The 20,865-nt window shown below is 36.7% G+C and overlaps 1 protein-coding gene across 3 annotated transcripts in view; it reads left to right on the top strand.

The window, feature by feature from the left end:
- LOC113049119 (BMP-2-inducible protein kinase-like) overlaps positions 1-20,865 on the top strand; it is a 39,979-nt gene that overhangs the window by 16,538 nt on the left and 2,576 nt on the right. For 2 of the 3 annotated variants that reach the window (XM_026211174.1, XM_026211175.1), the window contains exons 2-15: positions 6,691-6,809; positions 6,905-7,010; positions 7,966-8,108; positions 9,325-9,446; positions 10,182-10,263; positions 11,163-11,295; positions 11,945-12,048; positions 12,150-12,229; positions 12,315-12,463; positions 12,564-12,754; positions 14,081-14,206; positions 15,057-15,217; positions 15,505-15,662; positions 15,794-15,913. In XM_026211174.1, the coding sequence (XP_026066959.1) occupies positions 6,691-6,809; positions 6,905-7,010; positions 7,966-8,108; positions 9,325-9,446; positions 10,182-10,263; positions 11,163-11,295; positions 11,945-12,048; positions 12,150-12,229; positions 12,315-12,463; positions 12,564-12,754; positions 14,081-14,206; positions 15,057-15,217; positions 15,505-15,662; positions 15,794-15,913 (1,794 nt within the window). The remainder of the gene's footprint in view (positions 1-6,690; positions 6,810-6,904; positions 7,011-7,965; positions 8,109-9,324; positions 9,447-10,181; positions 10,264-11,162; positions 11,296-11,944; positions 12,049-12,149; positions 12,230-12,314; positions 12,464-12,563; positions 12,755-14,080; positions 14,207-15,056; positions 15,218-15,504; positions 15,663-15,793; positions 15,914-20,865) is intronic. The other variant, XM_026211176.1, reaches the window with a different exon arrangement.

Below are 20,865 nucleotides of genomic sequence, written 5' to 3' on the forward strand. Positions count from 1 at the left end.
AGTATTTAGATTTTTTTTGCACCCTCAGATTCCAGATTTTTAAATGGTTGTATCTCGGCCAAATTTTCCTATCCTTACCAACTATACATCAATGGAAAGCTTATTTATTCAGCTTCCAGATGATGTATATCTCAATTTAGAAAAAAATACACCTAAGACTGGTTTTGTGGTCTAGAGTCACATCAGTTTACTGGTAATAGATAAATCTAGCAGAATGACATTTCTCTAGGGGGTATGTTTTTGCTAAAAAAAAATATGCAGCACTTCTAAGTGAACATTTTGTTGTAATCATCAAGTCGATGAGAAAGAATATGAAGGCCATCTGTAAAGTTCCAAAAAAGAATGAAAAGTCAACTTCATGTTGCCATCAAGGAGGTTGTTGCAAAGTGCAGAATCTCTAAGCTTCTTACCAAAAGCAAGACATGTCTCTATTTTTAGAAGGTCAGTCTGTACCAGAGATAAATTTGTGAGCATCATTGTGGTGTAACTTGGAGGGCTCAAGGGAAACTGATTAGGCAGTGTTATTTAACAGATATTTGTGAGCTGCATGTGGGTCATTTGTGTTTATGAAAGATTCCTCTGTTAAAATAAAATATCCAGACATCCAGACCTGGGGAATGTCAAGCAGATGTGAAAAGAGGTAACAAAAGACAATGGGAGAACTGCTGTATTCCATTGGCATAAATTTGAAAACATAAATTTTGTCAAACAACTGGAATTATTGATGTTTTAAGCTATATCGCCCATTTCTGGCTCTATTAATGAAAAAGGAGAAGGACTAAACTTGAGCAAGATCTGCAGTAGGGTTGCGCCGATAGATAATGCCATCGTCCATTGCCCCCCTGCCCCTTTTTGAATGCACAATGCTTTCACTATCACTTACGAGATTCGCTATTGCACCTACTCTGTTTATACTATTGAGCGGCAGTACTTACCACATTTTACAAGATTATATGTTTGTCAGTGGTACTGAGGATCTGCAAGTCATTCGCCATCACCATCCTCAGCCATGTCTCTTTACACTGTGTCTACACCAGACGCACTGGTGTCGTGTGGCACTGCGCCGCATCACTTAAAGACTGTCTACACTGGACGCGACAAAATGTCCATTGAAAATCATTTGAAATTTGTGTCAGCACGTCATAAATAGAACGCAGCAGAAGTTTACTGTCAGGCATTTGTGGTGTCATGCCGCACCGCATCCAGTGTAGACAGCATCACTGATTATAATATGTTCTATTGACTGATCTCTATATAATGAATCTCTATTATAGATCAGTAGTTCTATAGTATTTTGTCACGCTGCTCGCATCCGGTGTAGACACGGCGTTAGGAATCGTTAGTTGTTTTCCCTTAAAAGGATCCACGCTTCGGGCACACATCCCCCAATACCCCCGCCAGCCACAAACCAAACACCCCCACCCCCGCCATCGTCTATGTTCACTGTATGAAATGATGTTTCACTGTAGACATCGTCTGATGCCAAATTTGAAGACATCGCCCAACCCTAATCTGCAGGAACACACACACACACACGCATATCTCACCATGGGAAGTTTAGCTTTTTATTTACATCCTGTTGGATTTCATCCTGTTCAACATCCTGTTCATTTCTTCATTTCCATTCTGTTAAGTTTCATCCTGTTCATTTTCTTTTCAACCATATAATTAAAGTGCCTTAGCTTCTCCAGAGCATATTTCTCAAAGTCTAAAAGGAGCTGAATAATACAAATGCCTCAGACATCGTTACTTTAAGGGATATCTCGGCCAAAAATAATTATTCTGCCATTATTTCCTCACCCTTATGATGCTCCAAACCTATTTTCAGTTAAAAAAAAAAAATTGTGGAAAAACTTAAGAACGTTTGAATTAAGACTTTACAAATCCTGCCCAGACTCTCGCTGATGAGCTTCACTTCTACAAATTGCTGTACATGTGCAGCATCAGCTGTTTTTTTTTTTTTTCTAAATTAATTTTATAATTTTGAAATTAAGCATAAACAGAATGGTCTGATTTTTAGCTTTGTGAAACCATACTACATAAAACATCTGCACAAAAATAAAGTACAGTAAATGGGCTGAATGAGAACGCAGATTCAGGTGGTGCTTCTGGGACAGCCATATGGCTTTTCCTTAGTTACCACCATAAACAAAGCATAAATGTTATTTCAAACACTGCTTTAAAATGCATCATGCAGAGGAGAGATTAAAAGAAAATACAATTTAAACGTTTCTGAAGACAGTCAGTTCCCCTCAGATATAAATCCATATAAACCCCGGCCCAAATTAAATTGCAATTTAGGACTGAAATGATTAGTCGACAATAAAAACAATTATCGAAATCAAGCAGCTTTACAGTATTATTAAACAAGAAAAAAACAATTATTTATGGGGCAATATATCACACAACAAAAAGTTTCAGTTAGAATTACAACTTGATTTTCTGTTATAAAGCAGCTCTCCAGTGTGGAGCTAGCAAATGATAAAATATTTTTATAAGTGGGGAAAAAAACATTTCATGAAAGTTATAGTTTGGTTTACAGAGATCAAATTTCGATTTAGCTCTGGACTGTTTTGATTATCATAACCCTATTAGGTATTTTGAGAGAGATTATGTTGTGAATATTAGTTTATCCAAAAAATAAAATGTCTTCTCACTTATCCATATGACTTAAAAATATATTTTAGGTAATTAAATAATTCAATGGTGAATAAGAGTTTCTCTGCCATCTCATTTTGTGTGCCAAATATTTATTTGTATAAATTAATTGTTTAACTGTAGTTACAAAATATGACTTTCAAAAGGTGAAGTGATTATCTTAATTTATTTGTTAGAATATGTTTAACTTAATTCTTAACTAATTGCAAAAGCTGAATAATCAGTAAATGTCTACTGATCAATCAGCTGAATAATCGATTTGTCGATTAATCATTAATTAATCGATTATCAAAATAATTTGTTGCAACCCTATTGCTATTCATTTAACATCTCCACTGACTTGAATCCTCACACATTTTTATCAATTTTTAGCCAGTTCGGGGTGCATCGTTACATCACTGCGTCCCACTAAAAGAGAGCAAGCTAAATCAATGGCCTGATCTAAACCACTGGCCTGCACCAGATGGGCACCATCAGCAGGCATCAACACCACTCACACTGCCCCTTACCTCACCATGAGCCACCTTATGAGAAAACAGAGGCTGCATTTGGATAGGTGACGGCTGTTTTGTCTGTATGTTTTTCTGATATCCATCAGATTATTGAAATGTGTAAATGGCCTTTTGCTACTGTTCTAGATCACAGGAAGAAATAACTGACACTTATGTCAGAATAGCATCTGACCTATATCGGTAACAATCCGGTGTAATTTAGGACAGTTATAAGTCTTACAAGTATGGTTTTATGGCATGACTACATTTGCTGTTTCTTATAAAAAAAAACAAAAAAAAAAACAGTCTGCTTGCACAACATGTCTTTTCATGTTATACAAGACACTTTCTGTTAGTCTCAGTGTATTTTATTTTCCTGCTAACACACAAGGTTTGCTGTGTCAGTCTGTTAACCCAAAATTAACCCAATTTTGTGATCATTTACTCACCTTCATGTCATTCCAAACCTGAACAACGTTCTTCTGGAGAACACTAAAGAAGATAGAATTTCGGATAATGCAATGAAAATCAATGAAATCCAAACCATACAGTCAGTCTTTTGTGTTTTACAAAAAAAAGTCATTTCTGGGCAAAGTTTGTGTGCATATCTGTATATCTGGAGCCACTTGGGTTTAGTGATGTGAAGCATGTTAGTGTGAGACTGAACTGTTGTTAATCTGTATTAGTAATCAGCAGTGTGCATCTACTTCCCTTGCTCAGTGATAGCGTGAACCCTGACACACTTCCTGAGCAGTGTCTGAGATCCCTGTGCTGTACGCTTTGTTCAGTCTTTGTGCTTGAAAATGGTTTGTGGTATTCTTTTGGGGTGTCACACTATACTCACTAGTTTGGACTCTTCCTTCACATTTATGTAGCCTGAATATCTCATTTATTTTTTAAATTGAAGAATAAGAGATTTTGCTCAAAGCTCTGTAGTAGAAGTACAAGTGAGCATACTGTTTTTACTGTATTTTTAACAAGCAGTAATATTTTTTTTTATGAAATCAACCAAGTGCATTTACAAAATAGGGTAAATTTCCATTTAATGCTTGCTTTAATCTAGATTCTTTAAGTATATTCCAAGTTATTGTTTTGGGATTTTTTTGCAACGCTGTTTTTCTCCACCTCTTAAAGGTCCAGATTAGTGGGTCTCCATTCGAATACATCTTCAATTCAGGGCAGCTAAACAAGCATGAGTTTGTTAGGCAACAAGTGCAGCATTGTGGGTCCTCCTTTGTGCCAGGCTCTCTCTTTCTGTGGACCGCTCCGTGACTCAGCATGCTGTTAATGAGAAAAGGCTTGCCAGTCATACGTTGCCAGGATTCATTCACCCTGGAACTGATGGGAGAAGTGTTGTGGAGGCATGGCGGCCTTCTTCGCTGCATGTTGGTTCAGAGCTCCTCGCCACTGTGTAGGCAGTCAGTACTCACATTCATTGGGTTTGCTGAAGCACCGAGACTTAAGCCAGGTGACTAGATATTAAAAAAAATTTCTTTTCTTTTTTTACTTATTGCCCTTATTTTAATGTGGAGCATTTTTATTTTAAATTCACTCTGAGACTGCTGTTGTTAGCCCATCTGGAATCAGTTTATTAACCCTCGTTGTTTTTTACAGTTTACTGTGTCTTTCCTTTATTGCTTTTTTTAGTATCTCTGTGACCGTTACATGAACTTAATGTTTTTTTCTCAAACAAAGAAAGTGTACATTCTAACTTAAGAAGAGTTAGAATTATGGAATTATAAGAAAGAAAAAAAAAACTGTCATTTTTGTTTCACAAATGAAAGCAATCATACGAGTCTGGAATAATATTGAGTAAATATGTCAGAGTTTCATTTTCAGGTGAGCCAACCTTATAAGGTTGTCTTTTTCCTAAGGCCAACTTTGTACACAGGCGACTGCCAACAGTGAGCCAATACCTAACTTGGCTTAAGATGGCCTCTTTTCTATCATATTTTCCTCCTGAAAATCCATTACATGTATTGAGCAACTGAGCAATATCAGAGAACCCATGCTGGAAGGACATTTTGAGCTGTCTCTCTTTCTCTCTCTCTCATACCTGCGTTAAACATGAACGAGAGTCACGGAAGGTCTCACATGTTATCCCTGAACTCATATCTTGTTTATACAAAGTTCAACCTCTTCTGTCCGTTAAACTTCCAGTTTTAAATGAGAGGGGAAAAAAAAAACCTAAAGCAAAATGAAAGTACTCCATTACAAAAGGTGTCTTACAATTTCTTCCAAAATGAGACGTGGACAGTTGTATTGGGTTTTAAATTGTTCATTTCCGACTCTCATTCAAGGTGCACACACTGTGGTACCCAGGACCCAGGACTGTTTAAATTGCAATGCTTTTGTTGTGAGCGTTATCAACCATTTTGCTTTTCATCACCATTTCTCCAAATCCTCAACATTTAAAAACATTTAAGTAAACCCAAACATGAAGCATTCATATTGTTTTGTTGTTTTTTATTTATGAATAAAATTATATAAATGTATAAAAATGTAAGCAATGAGAGTAAAGGTTGATTTATACTTTGGCGTCTAGCCTACGCATGGACGCACATCCTCAACCGTAGCCCGACGTGCACCTCCAAAAATCTAACAGCGCGTCAATTCTATGCAGACTGCAAGCATTGTGATTGGTCTGCTAGAGCCCATCCTTCCATATGTACTTGAGTTTTGTGTGTTAATCAAGCGGCACCCTCCCACTCAATCTCCTGAAGCCCACATGGAAGTGACTTAAACTGTAATTCATCAACTGTCCACTAGAGGCTGGCTGCAAAAGGTAGTCAATCTCATAGGCTTCCCATGCTAAAATGCCCTACTTTACAGCAGATAAAACATGTTTACAGCCTGGTTAAAAGATTTTGGTCTATATAGCTAATTTTGCCCTTCATGACAACTGTGAGGGGGGTGAGTTTTTTTTTAAATAACTCATCTGTTTAAATTATATTAAGCCTTAAAGTTCTGCATAATTAAGGGCTCAGCCACTTGAGTGACAGGTGGATTGCTGCCGCTGTCAAGCTTTGTCGGTGTTGTTTCAGCAACCAGCTCCCACCTTTTTGCCCATTTCCGATTATCCGGGAGTGAGGCTTGGTGATGCACTGCCAAGATGGTGACAGCCGTCTCCGCCCACTTTTGGCTTCAAAAACGCTCTTCTGAAACCAATGGGTGACGTCACGGACACCACGTCCATGTTTTTATACAGTCTATGGTGTTTATGTGCACTTTCATATATTTTCATGTTACACCTTCTTATATAAAATAAAACGAAGCAAAGAACGAGTGTCTTCATTTATCATACTACATAGCATTATTTATTTATTGTTTACGGTTTAATATCAGAACTCCCATGAACTTCCTCTTTTAATTACTTTGTTGGGAAACTTACATTTGTGTATTTATTTGTGTGTCTCGCAAAGCGAATTTATAGAGTTCTCAGCTTCAATTTTTAATGTGTATCATTGGTCAAAAGTATGGAGATCACTGACCTAATAAACATCTGTACTAACTCTCTGTAACTGTGTGTTTGTGTGTCCAGGAGGTTTCTCCATGGTGTTTCTGGCCCGCACACACAGTGGAGTAAGATGTGCCCTGAAAAGGATGTATGTAAACAATGTCCACGATCTGAACATATTCAAGCGGGAGATCACAATCATGGTGAGTCATGCTGAGGATGCGTTTTTTATTTTGGTTGAGCACATCAATACATCACATTTACAAAATCTTTTTTTTTTTTACATTTGTCCCTCTAGAAAGAGTTGTCGGGTCACAAGAACATCGTGCAGTATCTGGATTCAACCACTAATGCGGTTGGAGACAGTGTTTGGGAGGTTCTGATTCTGATGGAGTATTGCAAGGGTAATAGAGCTTTAAACCAAACTACGTTCTAAATATTATGCTCTCGAAACATTATCTCTGTGTGATTTAAAATTCCTGAAATACAAGCTCATACTTGCATCACTGTACGTTCTTTGACTTTATAATCTTAAAGTGAAATACTTTGACAAAGGGAACAACTTGAACAGTGCAGCTGTAAATATGAACAAACAAATACATATTCATACTTGTTTACTCTAATTTTTCACATGCTTTTTTAGAGGCAGCTGTTTTAAAGAACGTAACATCCTGAATTTCCAGTATTTCTGATGAAGAGCCAGCACTTGGTTGCAGTTTAACTAGTACATTGCTTTGAGGCCTCGAATTGATCTGGTTTTCCAGCCAACTGAATTGCAGCCAATTGCTCCAACTGTTGCTGTTGTTCAACAAAACTAAAACCATTACATTTACATTTAATCATTTAGCAGATGCTTTTATCCAAAGCAAATTATAAATGAGGACAATAGAAGCAATCAAGCCAACAAAAGAGCAACAATAATATGTAAGTGCTGTGAAAAGTCCTGGTAGTCAGATGCTGTACATGTAGAAATGTCGTTTTTGTTTGTTTATTTTATAATACGTAAGAAAAGAGTAGGAAAAGAATAGAGAATGCTAGTGTTAGAGGGTAAAGATTTTTCTTTTAATAAATATAAAAACAAGTAGATAGAATAGAAATGAAAGAAAACATTTTTTAATTATAATTTAAATTTGTATTTATTTTTACCCACTCACAAGATTAATACTTTTATTTTTAACCTCATTCAAAATATTAATGAATACTATACTAGTATTTAAATAATACTAAAATAAGATTGAACAAATCTGGGTTTAATGGATTATCTCAAGCCCTTGTTTTTTTTCCCCCATCCAATCTCATGATATCCCTAATCTGAACCTGCTTTGTTGTTGACTGAATGAATGTGTTTTTGCCTTCTAGCTGGTCAGGTGGTGAAGCAGATGAACCAACGGCTGCATGTAGGATTCACAGAAGCGGAGGTGCTCAACATATTCTGTGATGCCTGTGAAGCTGTTGCAAGACTCCACCAGTGTAAAACTCCAATCATCCACAGGGACCTTAAGGTACAATTCAGAAAATGCTTTAGTGAGACAACTACAGGATATTTCTTAGCATTGATAACATAAATGATTTGCCTACAGTTCATTCCCAACCATTTAACTTGTAAGGTGTGAAGCTGTAGACACAAGTACAGACATGTAGACACTGGTGTTTTTTGACTGCAATTTCCAAAATGTTTAGAAATCACTATTTTCTCTGACTATTTGCCTAGCTGAAAAGGTAAATTGAGGACATTCCTTGACAGTTTAGGGAACCATGTGCCGACCTTTCCAGTTTAACACCGTAATACTAGACATGATAGCCCCAAACCAATTACTCTGCTCACAAACGTTGTTAATGGCAAGCATTAGCACAACACAGGCAAAGACAGGCATGCTATGCTGTGTCTGTGAAAAACAGCAGTGCTCGAAAGAAGCAAGGCCGCCCTTTTGGCAGAAAAGTGTGGGAACAGGCCAGCTATTCAAATGAACACATTTTCCCAGCAGTCAAAACCAATCACAGTCTAAAATAATTGGGAAATTATTGAACACTGAAGTGGAAGAAATTTATGTTAACTCGTTTGTAATAGAGGGATTTCCTCATGCAGGGCTGTTATTTTTCAGATAATGTAAGGAGATAAGGACCCCAGTTGGTCAAGAGCCAAAAAAAAAATATTAATGTACTGAAATAGTCAATGCAAGTCTTCTAAAGACGTACTATATGTGTGGAAAATTTTAGTTGATATTTGTCAATATTATTTTGCAGTATAACTATGTTGACACATACAAATACAGTGTATAGTATTTCATTATTGTCCCCTTCTCTCCAAGAAGCATGTATGTTTTCTAAACCCTTGATCGAGATGTTCCAAATTGACTAGTTGTAACCAGTTTACTTCCTCTTTTTATGTATTTAAAGCATTAACCCATTTAAACCATGGGTTACACTTGTTACATTTAGCTTGATGTTTCTAAAAGCAGTTGATGTATTTACACTTTGTCAGTTATAGAGTGCTGACTGTTTTTTTAAATTGAGATATTTGGTTGGTCTAAGTATCAAGTTTATGACTTTGAAAAAATAAATGTGTATAATGTAATATAAAGTGTATCATATGTCTGTATATATTAAGTACTTCATTAAATTTCCTTCTTCCTCTCCTGCCTCGGTCACTTGACTGTTTGCAGTTTAGTGGTTGGACGTATTAACAGAGATCACCAACAGGTATGTGTGTGTTGACAGGTAGAAAACCTCCTCCTAAATGACCAGGGAAACTATGTCTTGTGTGACTTTGGAAGTGCCACACACAAAGTTCTTCTTCCACATAAAGATGGAATCACTGCAGTGGAGGATGAAATAAAGAAGTAAGAAATTCTACTGAACATTGTGGAGCTAAAACACAACAGGAATTAACAAATAGTACTTTTTTGTGTGTCTGTTTGTGTTTGTGTGTTGTAGGTTTTACTTGCACTGATTGCTCTCTGGACTACTTGATTTCATTTCATATTTATTTAAATGTTATTTATTCCTATGATGGTAAAGTTAATTTTCAGCTGTCATTATTTCATTCTTCTTTAGAAATATTTCGTAATATGCTGATTTGATGCTCAAGAAGCATTTCTTATCAGTGTTGAAAATAGTGCTTAATATTTATGTAAAAACTTAAAAAAAAAAAATCTTTACTAATTAGAACAGCAGAGCAGCATTTATTTAAAACAAAAAATATTTTGTAACATTGTAAAGGTCTTTTTTTTTATTAGTTGATTGTGTTCTTGCTAAACAGTATTAAATTCTTGAAAAAAACATTTGATCCAGATTTAGTAGTGTGTGAGCGATTGCTATGGATTTTAGTTTTAGAGAGTGTCAGACTTATGGTTGTGAACAAAATACCAGAATATGAGTGTTGCCTCAGCGTATCAGTGGATTTGCTCTGTTGCGAAGCTCATTGGTGCATCATGTTTTTATTTTATCAATGTAATCTTTAGGAATTTACTAAATGTTTTAAGCTTATCTAGATGATGTAATTTCTCATTACTAGTTCTGGCAGCAGAATGTTAAGGCTTTAAAACCTTCCATTATTTTCATTCTTCTCTGTTTAGGTACACGACTCTGTCATATCGTGCCCCAGAGATGATTAACTTGTACCAAGGGAAAGCCATCACCACAAAGGCTGATATCTGGGTATGCACTGAACACAAACATACACACGCACACACATTCTCCCCACTCTCTCTCTCTCTCTCTCTCCCTCATCTCCACCCACTCATTCTCTTTTATTTCTCTCTTTCACTCTCTCTCTCATGTCATTCTCTAGCACATTGCACAAGCTGGAGAGCTGGTTTGGTCAGACTGACACAGATGCCAAACCGGTTTCCTCCATAAATGAGGTCTCTCAGGGGTGTGCTTTACAGCCGTCCTTTAAATCCTGGCTTTGTTTCAAAGTTGATCCTTCCTTTTGTTGATGTTTTGCTTTGTGTCATGAAAAATCGAGCCATGTATCAGGGTGCGGTGGTGTGGAAATACGTAGATTTCGTTTTTTTAAGTACTGTACCAAGAGATGTTTACTAGAGCTAAGGAGCCGTTTTGTGCGTGTGAGCCTGATGGAAAGCAGTAAAGAAAAGAGCTTCCTGATTTCTGGCAGTGTTGTAAAAACCAAAATGAGGGCCTCATGAAAGCATACTTCCTCTTTATCATGCTGTGAAAGGTAACTTAGCCACATTTCACAGCTCTTCCTTCCAAACAAATGCTGGACAGAACAGAAAAAAAACGGTCTACGCACAGTTCCATGATAGTCCGTCAATGGAAAGGTATCATTGTGCTAAATTTCAGCACTGCAAATGGTTGCACTTCATGGTCATCATGTCAGAACCTGCTCGGGTAAGAAGAGGAAATGTATGACAGTACTTCCTGCCCATTTGCTGCATCTGAAAATAGAAAGAATTCTTAGAATTCATTTCTGCAGCTGTCAGCTGTTATAAGTGTTGTCATGGTGCAGTGTTTTCTTATTAGAGCAATGAAACCTGATGTATTGAATGTTCTTGTGTGGAATTACAGTTTCTTGTTTTCTCTCTCTTTCTCAGGCACTTGGATGCTTGTTGTACAAGCTGTGTTTCTTCACACTTCCATTTGGGGAGAGTCAAGTTGCCATATGTGACGGAACCTTTGCTGTTCCGGACGGTTCAAAATTCTCCTCGAAGTTGCACTGTTTAATCCGTAAGCAGCTTTCAGATATTCCCAAGAGATTTCAAATGATTTTGTGGAAGATTGTGTCATTTGAGTGTGTACACAAGGGCTTTGGTGGAGTTTTATTGTTAAGGTAGACAATAGTGCCACCCTCTGGTTGTATAGAGGTACTGGTCAATTGTATACTAGCGCCTCTTAAAGAGACAGTTCACCCAAAAATGACAATTCTGTCGCTCATTTTATGACCTTCATGTCATTCCACACTCATATGACTATGAATTTCTTGGAACATAAAAGAAGATACTTTAAGAGTGTTTTCTCCGTATAATGGAAGTCACTATTGACCAAAACTGTTGATTACCAATATTCCCGTTCCTAATAAAGAATGGAAACCATTCATGACTGTCAGTAAATGACAGAAATTACATTTTTGTGTGAACTGTCCCATTAATAAAAAGTAAAGTTAATTTTGTTCCTACCTCTACCCTTGGCATGTGATTGTGTCTATTAATATTGTGTTGTTATATTTCATCTTAAAGAGACAATTTGCCCAAAACTGACAGTTGTCATAATTTAGCATGCACCAAAAAAGCTTTATAATATTTTCTATTAGATGTGAATGACTGAATGTTGTTTTTTGGGTGAGCTTCCTAAAAGCATTTGTGTGTGTGTGTCTCAGGATACATGTTAGAGCCTGATCAAGAAAAGAGACCTGACATCTATCAGGTTTCTTACTTTGCCTTTCGGTTAGCTGGAAAAGAGTGTCCAGTGCCAAATCTTTTTGTAAGTTACCTCACACAAGTACATTTTTTTAATTTAACACTCTGTATGATTCTGAATGCTAAATGATTACTGAGTGTTTGTTTTTGTTTTTTGCCACACAGAACTCTCCCTTTCCCACCTCATTGCCAGAGCCCTTTACTGCTAGTGATATTGCTGCTAAAAAGAGCCTGACAAAAGCCAGGTAGCATTTTAGAGCTTTAAGATTGTTTCGAATTCAACTAACCATTTAAGTAGCCTGTTTTCACCTTGTTCTTTTTTTCCATTAGAATAACCGATTCAGTTGGACCAACAGAAACATCAATCGCACCCAGGCAAAGACCCAAAGCTGCAAATAGTAATGTTTTGCCTTTGCCCAGCTCTGTAACTCCTGTGAAAATGACTGTATCCTCAGGTACGGTTAGCAATGGCCAGAAAGGTGAGCAGTATTATGTATATTTTCTTAAATATGGTCTGTTCTTTTTTTGCCTTTTGGAGACATTGGCTTTGACTGAACTGTGTATGTGTGCTTGTCTCAGCTTCTGGAAACGGGCAGCAGGCGGCTGCGCAGATGCCGAACAGCAGTCAGCAGAACAGAGTGTTACAGCAGCTGCAGCCCGGAGACCTTCGACTGCAACAGCTACATCATCATCAACAACAACAACAACAGCAGCACAATATACACCATCAACAGCAAGTCACTGCACAGCAGCTGCAGTACATGCAGCAGGTAATCAGAGGCTCAGGGGCTTGACACCAATGTGAAACAGCTTTTGGGCCAAAAGTTTAAACTAATTTCTTACTCTCGTATTTAGGCACAATGGGTATAGTGAATATTTATATGGCTCAGTTAAGTAATTGTGGAAAATCCCAGTGGCATTAATAGTTTGTGTGTGTGTGTTAGAGCATGATCTGACAGTCAGTTGGTTCTTCTTTGGATCATTGTCATGTGTTTATGAGCACATGACTACATTGTTTAAACAATAAACAGCCTTGAGAATGGTGGAACTGTTTACATTCGGCATTTTTAGGTGCCTATACAAATAACGAGTGATTTAAATATTATTGTAATCATTGTTTTATATTTTAAATGTTTCAATTTTAAGGAATGACTTGAGAATGACAATTTAATAAGTATTACATTTGGAAATATCTGTGACCTATAATGTAATTTGTAAATGCTACAATAATTAATTTGCCATAGTATTGTTTCTTGGCATTGCATCTCTACGCACACAGGTGGCGCTGTGTGCTTTTAATTTGACTATTAATACACAGCTTCTGGTTCTCTGGTTAATCATACAGATCTCTTCCGTGATGTACAATTGAGCAAAACTGATTATTTATGAAGAAAGAAAATGTGGAGTGGGCAATTGTTTGCTATCCACTGGTTATTGATCAGATCTGAATGTGAGCTTGCAGTTGACTGAAAGAAAGCAACGATGATTACATTTTAGAAGAAGTCTGGCATGTGTCAAAAGAAACAAGACTGTCGTTTCACAGGAATGTCAAGTTGTGACATTTTGATTAAGAATTGTATGTTAAAAAAATGAAGTAGCATTGATGAATTGTTCACATTAAGATAAATAACATGCATTTAAAAAAATGTAAAACTTTCAAAGGAAACTCAAATTACCAGCAATATTAAAGGATTAGCACAGACAGCCAAGTTTTAGTAACAGTCCATCATGGCGTTGTTGAATTTCCCCTTCTATTATTAATACCAAACATACTTTTTCACTGCACAATGCTTTGATGAAAATGATTACTCATTAAACCGCATCACTCTCTTGTCACGCCAGTGCTCATCTTACTAGCAAAGAAAGTTCCTGTTCTTTCATGAATTGCAGTGTTATCGCACTGTGTAGAAAACATGTTTAATGTCTTGTTGTCTAGAGGTCAAGCCCACTGCCCTGAATTTTAAATGCACTTTATGCAATGGTAAACAATAAACATTATGACAGTACTGTTACTAAATATATTGAGAAGCATAAATTAAACTCCCACACTTATCACGGTTGGCCATTGACATCCTCTCTCTTTCTCTTTTTCACAGTATCATCAGGCCATGCAACAGAGCCTTCAGATGCAGCAGCAGCAGCATATGCTTCAGCAGCAGATGATGATTCAGCAGCCCATATATCAACCCCAGCCGCAACAGCAGGCTCACTACACTGCCCTGGTGAGACGCCTCATACATCTGGAGCGTTAGTGGCAGGGCCATTTGTTTGCTTTTTAAATAGGAGAATTGCCAGATTTTTAAATAGATGCAGTTCTAATAAAAAAGAAATGTATAAATTAATGTTGTGAAGGAATTTAAAATGTGTTCAAGAGGATGGTGCTGCTTTAAATGTAAATTTAGCCACTATGTGTATGTCACTAGGTTATGTTGTATCTTGTATTTAATTAATCATTTTTCCTGGAAGTCTGAAATTAGACCGTCTTTGCCTTAAATACTCATTTGGCCCCACTAACTGATGCAGTCTTCTGTGCCAGTATGTTTCTCTATCCAAGTGAATGTCGCCCAATCATAACCGTCAATAATTCCTTTGAATTGTATTTATGCTAAAATGGGAAATGCTGTTAACTGACTTTCGCTAAATACATAAAGTTAAGGCGGAGCAATTTTTAGCTCATTTTCCACCGAATGGTTACCATCTGTTTAATTTCAGATGCAATCTGCTCCATGCAAAACCATCAGGGGATTGAATAGGGTGGTGAAATCGACCAATTCTCTGTGTTAAATCGTAACATATGAGGCAATTACACTATAGGGAAATTCGAAGGCCTCTATGGCGCTCTTTCTGTCTGTGTGTCTCTTTCTACCTCCCTGTGTCATCAATGCCATGTTGTATAGAAAAAGCACACTTTTCTCTTTAAGCAAAAATTAAGGAAGGGATAAGGATAATGCACAGTCTTCCATTTATTCATTATCACAAAATACCCAGGATAAGCATTAGCATACCCCAGCAGCCATGGTTTAAACCTGCCGCAGTTTACTATATTGAGTTTATTGACTTGTGTCCTTACAGATGCATCAGTACCAGCAGGCCTTTGTTCAGCAGCAGCAGCAGCAGCAATGTGCTCCAGTCCAACAGGTGCCCTATGTCTCCCCTCTGGAGTTCCAGACCCCAGTGGGCTCCTATAAACCTGCAGGACCTTCTCCAGTAGAGACCCCCTTCGCTAACATCAGGCAAGCACTTTGAACATTATTACCAATGTACTTCTCCATACCAAGTCTGTCTCACTGAGTGAAAATAACATGTACACTACCATTCAAAAATTTGGGGTTGGTAAGATTTTCTTTTCTTTTCTCTTTTTTTTAATGGGTTATGCTTACCCAGGATACCCACTTATCCACTGTTACGCACAAAAATAACTTTTGTTATACAGTGCAAGTTGTACTATATAAAGATCTGTAATCTGATATATTAACATATATCTCTTTAAATTTCTGACATGTTTTCTTTTTTGTTGTAGTAGAAACCCAGTGTCGAGTGTGGACGTCATGAGCCCTCCTCCCCAGACTATCAATAGCCCTCCTGATATGTCTGCTTGGAACCCATTTGGAGAAGACAATTTCTCCAAACTCACTGAAGAGGAGCTTCTTGACCGAGAGTTCGACCTTCTAAGAGCAAGCAAGTGTCTCTGTGTTCCTTTGAGTAGTTTTAGAATTGCATCCAGACGTCCATCCTCTTGTAGTGTTCTATTCTACACCCTCTCCAGCAGAGGGCATACACACTAACATTTTCTACGTGTCCGCCCACAGAAAAGCCGGTAGAGCGATCTGTCAGCATGGAGGCCAGGAGCACAGACAGACAGCAGCCGTTACTGCAGCCCTCTCTCCCTGAGGATCCGTTTGGCTCCGTGCCCTTCCTGTCCAACGCAGGCAAGTTCTAGCAGCCGGCTCTCAAAGGATCCTCACCAAAGCTCCCTGTTTATCGTCCTCCTCCTCTCTCCTCATATCTGTGCTCCCCTATTCCTGCTCTTCCCGACCCCTTTCTGTCTCTGCTCGCTGGATGTGGCCGCTCTCCACCACATATCACTGTCACATCTGGAGTCGGGAGACAAACAAAATCAGTGTTACCATTTAATCCTTAAACAACTTGAATTGCATACATTTAGACAGTTAGAATCTTGTCATTATTTAAACAAACCCTGTATGTCTTAGAAATCCTTTTTTGTTTTTATTTCTCACTGTTCATAAGGTATAGATGAGAGAAAAATTTAATCAAAAACACTTTAGATCTAGTACATAGGTGTAGATATTATATTTATATTAGCGCCCCTCCCCAACAGGCAGGAAATAGTAAAATGCAAGCATAGAAATAGTGAGAATTTGCAGATTTAAAAAAAGTATATGTATCATTTGGAACTATAAGCGATAATAAGAAATGTAGACTTAAAGGTTGTTCTTGGGATTTATACTTCACAAAACCACAGCTTTATAGCACCTCCATGTTTGTTGTTGGTGCCTTGAGTCCCCCCCCCCCCCCACTGTTATTAAGGGTTGTTCTTCAAGCTTTAACTTTGTTTGTCTTTGCACTTGCATATTATCAGATATTATGGTAGTAAATTTTTGCTATGCTCTTTTCACATCTGCATTTTTAAATAACATTTTAGTAAGTTTAGTTTTAATCAAATAGTTTGAGGTAAGTCCTGTATGGTGGTGCAGTTACTCTGCAATATGTATAAGTGAAATTGACTTTTTCTCAGTTTAGATTATTTTTTTTTATTGCTCAGGACTAACATTTTTATTTCAACATGTTTATATCATGCGGAGCAGAAAAAGTGTTTTTCCATTAGTTAGAAAAGAAAATTTCGTAATTTCTTTCTATTATTTTGCCATTCTTTTTTTTTCATCAGGTTGGCATGATATAATAGATTTCATATTCTTGAGCAACCTAATTTTCCACTTGGTGGATTTTTCCCCCTTCTTTTTTTCTTTACTTCAGAGCTACATTTTGTGCTTGATAGCAAGTTGTTGATGGAAACAGTGAGTGCCAGATGTTCTCAGGTACAATTTCTATAGACCTCAAACCATAGAAAATTTGCAGCGATCCTCATAATCACTGTTTACTTGTAAACATGCCAATTTTTCATGGAGCTGAACACAAGTCTTTCTCCTCCAGTGTTAGAGTTGGCTTTAAATTCCTCATTGAGACTTGTTTTTCCTTTCTGTAATTTACTGTGAAGATACTTTAAGTTGCCAATTTAGGGAACATTGGCAGGTTAATTTGGAGCAAGGTTAGCCGAATAATCAGAAACTGTCACATCTACAGAAGCAACTAAGAGTTGGCAGCCCTTTTTCCCCCTTTCTTTTGCATAGTTTGTTTTATTATTATGTAGCCTATGCTAGTAACTCTTTTCTGGTCACAGATGATGTTTTCCATAGAAAACACTGTCTAAGAATGTATGAGCCTTTTTACATGTTAACACTGGTTGTCACACCACAGACACATCACATCATTTGTTGTGGTCTCATTCATAATGGCAGCATTGAGCCCTAATTAACGGATTCATTGTCAGCACATGCATTTAGAGGTTCTTGCTCAGTGCAATTATTAATAGTTTACATGAAGGACTTACCATTATGTTTACCCAACTTGATTTTCACAACGGTAAGTTGACCGTAATGTTTACTGAATCCATGTTCTGGATTCCTCATTTGATGTTCTCAATCATCTCATCACCCACTCAAGTTACTTTACTTTATCAGAACATGTCTGGTAACATTTTGTGTGTGTAGGTGTTTTTTTTATTTCATTTTTATTTTATAAAGTTCAACATGTTTGTAACCATTCTGTATTAGATAAAGACAGCCATTTTCAGAGACGTCTTGACTGAGTGGGATATTGGTGGACCGTTAAAACTGACAGACTTGTGAGCACAACTTGTATTAAAAGTCTTTAGAGCCGTATTGTGAACTATTGTGCAAGTGTAAGCAGAACACAGTTTTTGAGGATGACTGACTAAACCCACTTGCATATAAATTGGAATTAAAGGTTATTTTTCTTTTTTAATTTTGTCGACACTAAAAGTGCACAGGTGACAGTTTATCCTATAACAGCTTTCATTTCAAGCCTCATGTTGCTCGAGAGATCATGGTACAGGAGTCTTAGCTGTGTAACACACTGTTTCTGTTGCATTTGTTCCTATAGATGACAGCGGTTCATAGCTCCTCAATTCCTCAGTGACTTCTCATCTGTATATATACGTACATGCATACATACAGCATCAGTTGCATAAGCTGATAATGTTCAGTCTCCAGTTGACAAACTGATGTAAATACTCATGTATCACAATGTATAACTGAATGTTTCTTTATACAATGCTTATTATAAATAAAGCTTATTTAAAAGCAGTGTTATATTTGTTGATTTTTGTTATAGAAGCTCATATCAGGAGCTTTTGACTAATGCTTCAAGGATAAGAGGTTCTGATGTCTTCCACCTTTATGCCACAAGAACAAGATGACCCTCCTTTTATATAATTAGCATGGCTGTCTTTGTCTAACTGTTTATTCTAAACATGTATAGCATTATTCTAGCTCATTTTTATGCATAATGTCAGCACCATGTTTATACCAAATTATATAAAGACAAAATATGTTGCTACACACTTAAATGAAGTGTCTTAAACATGCCACTTTCGACACTGACTACTATTTTTTTTTTTTATTAGTGTAAACATTATATACTGTCTGAGGGTTTAATTCAACATGAATGCTGTTAATACATTTATAATTAATGTAAAGTGTATATATAATTTAACCAAATCTGTTCAGAATATGTAAAATACTCTCTTGGAGTGAAGCATAAGCTTTTTACTCTACATAATCTTTTTAGATCTGACAATGGTTGAATAGGATACTAATAGAGTTAACCTTTTGATTGAAATATTGCTGTGAAAACATCCTCAAATCTAGTATATGCCAAGTATGTGATTCTGTATGATGGCCAGTTATGTTTTGTAGCTTTCCTGTTGGTTCTTATGCTTAATCTGTTTTTATTTTTTTGTTTGTTTGTTTTTTTTTTTTTGAGGGGGAAGAAACTATAGAATGAGCATAATCTCTTTATGAACTCGATTCAAATATTCTGTTTGCCTGGTAAAGTTGCATGTAGAACAAAGGCACTCAGACGTAATGAGGTAAGAGACTTTAAACTATTGAAGCATATCACGGCCGTGTCCGTAAATCATTTGCATATATTGTGAAGACAAAAAGACAATCAGCTTAGCATCTGCTGAGCTGGGGAAGGGAGGTCTGGGTAATCCACTGGAAGGATATGTAGCTCTCAGAGCAATATGATATTTCCATTATGTTCCCTATTCAAGCAAAGCAGGAAGAGGTCTGGACATCCACATGCTATGGCTGATTTTACTGGAGCCGTGATCAGCTTGTAATCAGATGGGCCTGGAAAAGAACACTCAATAAATGTCGTCTTCTGGTTGCGATCTTCTTAAATGATTAAGGATGTTGCATTATGCTGTGCTGTAGATTGTTATATTCCAGGAGGTAGGCGTGATTAGATGTGTTGTAATCCGGACTCTCTAAACAGTCTGCTCGTATATTTTGTTTCCACTAAGCTTCGTATTTCTTTGAAAAAAACACCAGTTTCTTTTCCTCCCATGCTGTTCTTGCTCTACTGTCACCCCCTTTCCCCCAAGCGCCGTTCTTGCCCGTCCTGTTATGACTATAATTATTGTAGTAGAAGTAGTTGTTGTTATTTAATTAGTTATTTAACTTTTGTTTTATTTATATATTTTTGCACTTCATCATATTCATAGAACCAGGTTTGGCTAAACTGGTGTGTCTCTCTGCCAGTTTGGATGGATCTGTTGATAACAGATCCGCAGCTCTGCCCGCTCAGCAGGGGGAGGATGGCAATAACTAGCCATGTTGAGAATTTCAGTCTTTTGAAATTAGACAAATATCTCAATAATTATTCATGTTGACAAATATTTTGATGCGCTGTAGCAAGATTCAGTAGTTTAATTACAGGAGAAACAAATAATGAATAGTGTATCTCACAAGTCATAATTCTTTTCTTTTTTAAAATACAGTTTAATATGGTCTTGTAACATTTCATAAGTCATGCCTGAGGTTAAAAAATGATCTTTCAAGCACTTAGTCAGGTGAGATTTTGCAGGAAATGTTATAAATTATATTTTTTCATCGAATATAATAGTTGTTTCATCTCTGTCAGTATACAGTACAAATTTGCTTTGTCTTTAAAATTTGGAATTGTAAAATAACTTAAAAAGGTTAAGAACTATCATTACACAAAAAATTTAATTATGCTTCTTAGCTTTTTGGATGAGGTTATTGTAGTTCATAATTATTTGTCATATTTCTTTTTTTCTTTTGTTGTCATCTAATCAATTATCTTTAGTTTTCTTTCTATCATTGTCAGTTTAGTTTGACTTCTTTCTTTTTTTTCAAAATCTCCTAGTTTCAATTTATTTATATTTAGCTTTTGTGTTTTAGTGCTGTTGTAGTTTTTATAAGCTATCAAAAATACACAGATTCAAGATTGCTGCATCAAACCAGGACAGTCGTATATTTATTATTTTCACACTTTCTTCAGCCTAACTATGCATCAACAAAACTCTCTAACTCTTAAAGGGGACGTGTCAAATATGCACGTGTGTGTGTTTGTCAGTGATGTGTGGGTTGCTTGCCCCTATACTGTCAAATTTAAATGCACCAACTAGTTTAGTATAGCTGCTGTTTCTAGTAGCTTCATGTTTTTAAATATAACATAAAAAAAATGTTTAGCTTTTTTTTTATGCTCTCAGTTGTGGCTGTTGTTGCTACAAGGGTGGAATAATAGGAATTAG

This window comes from Carassius auratus, chromosome 30 (assembly GCF_003368295.1).
Source record: "Carassius auratus strain Wakin chromosome 30, ASM336829v1, whole genome shotgun sequence".
NCBI lineage: Eukaryota > Metazoa > Chordata > Actinopteri > Cypriniformes > Cyprinidae > Carassius > Carassius auratus.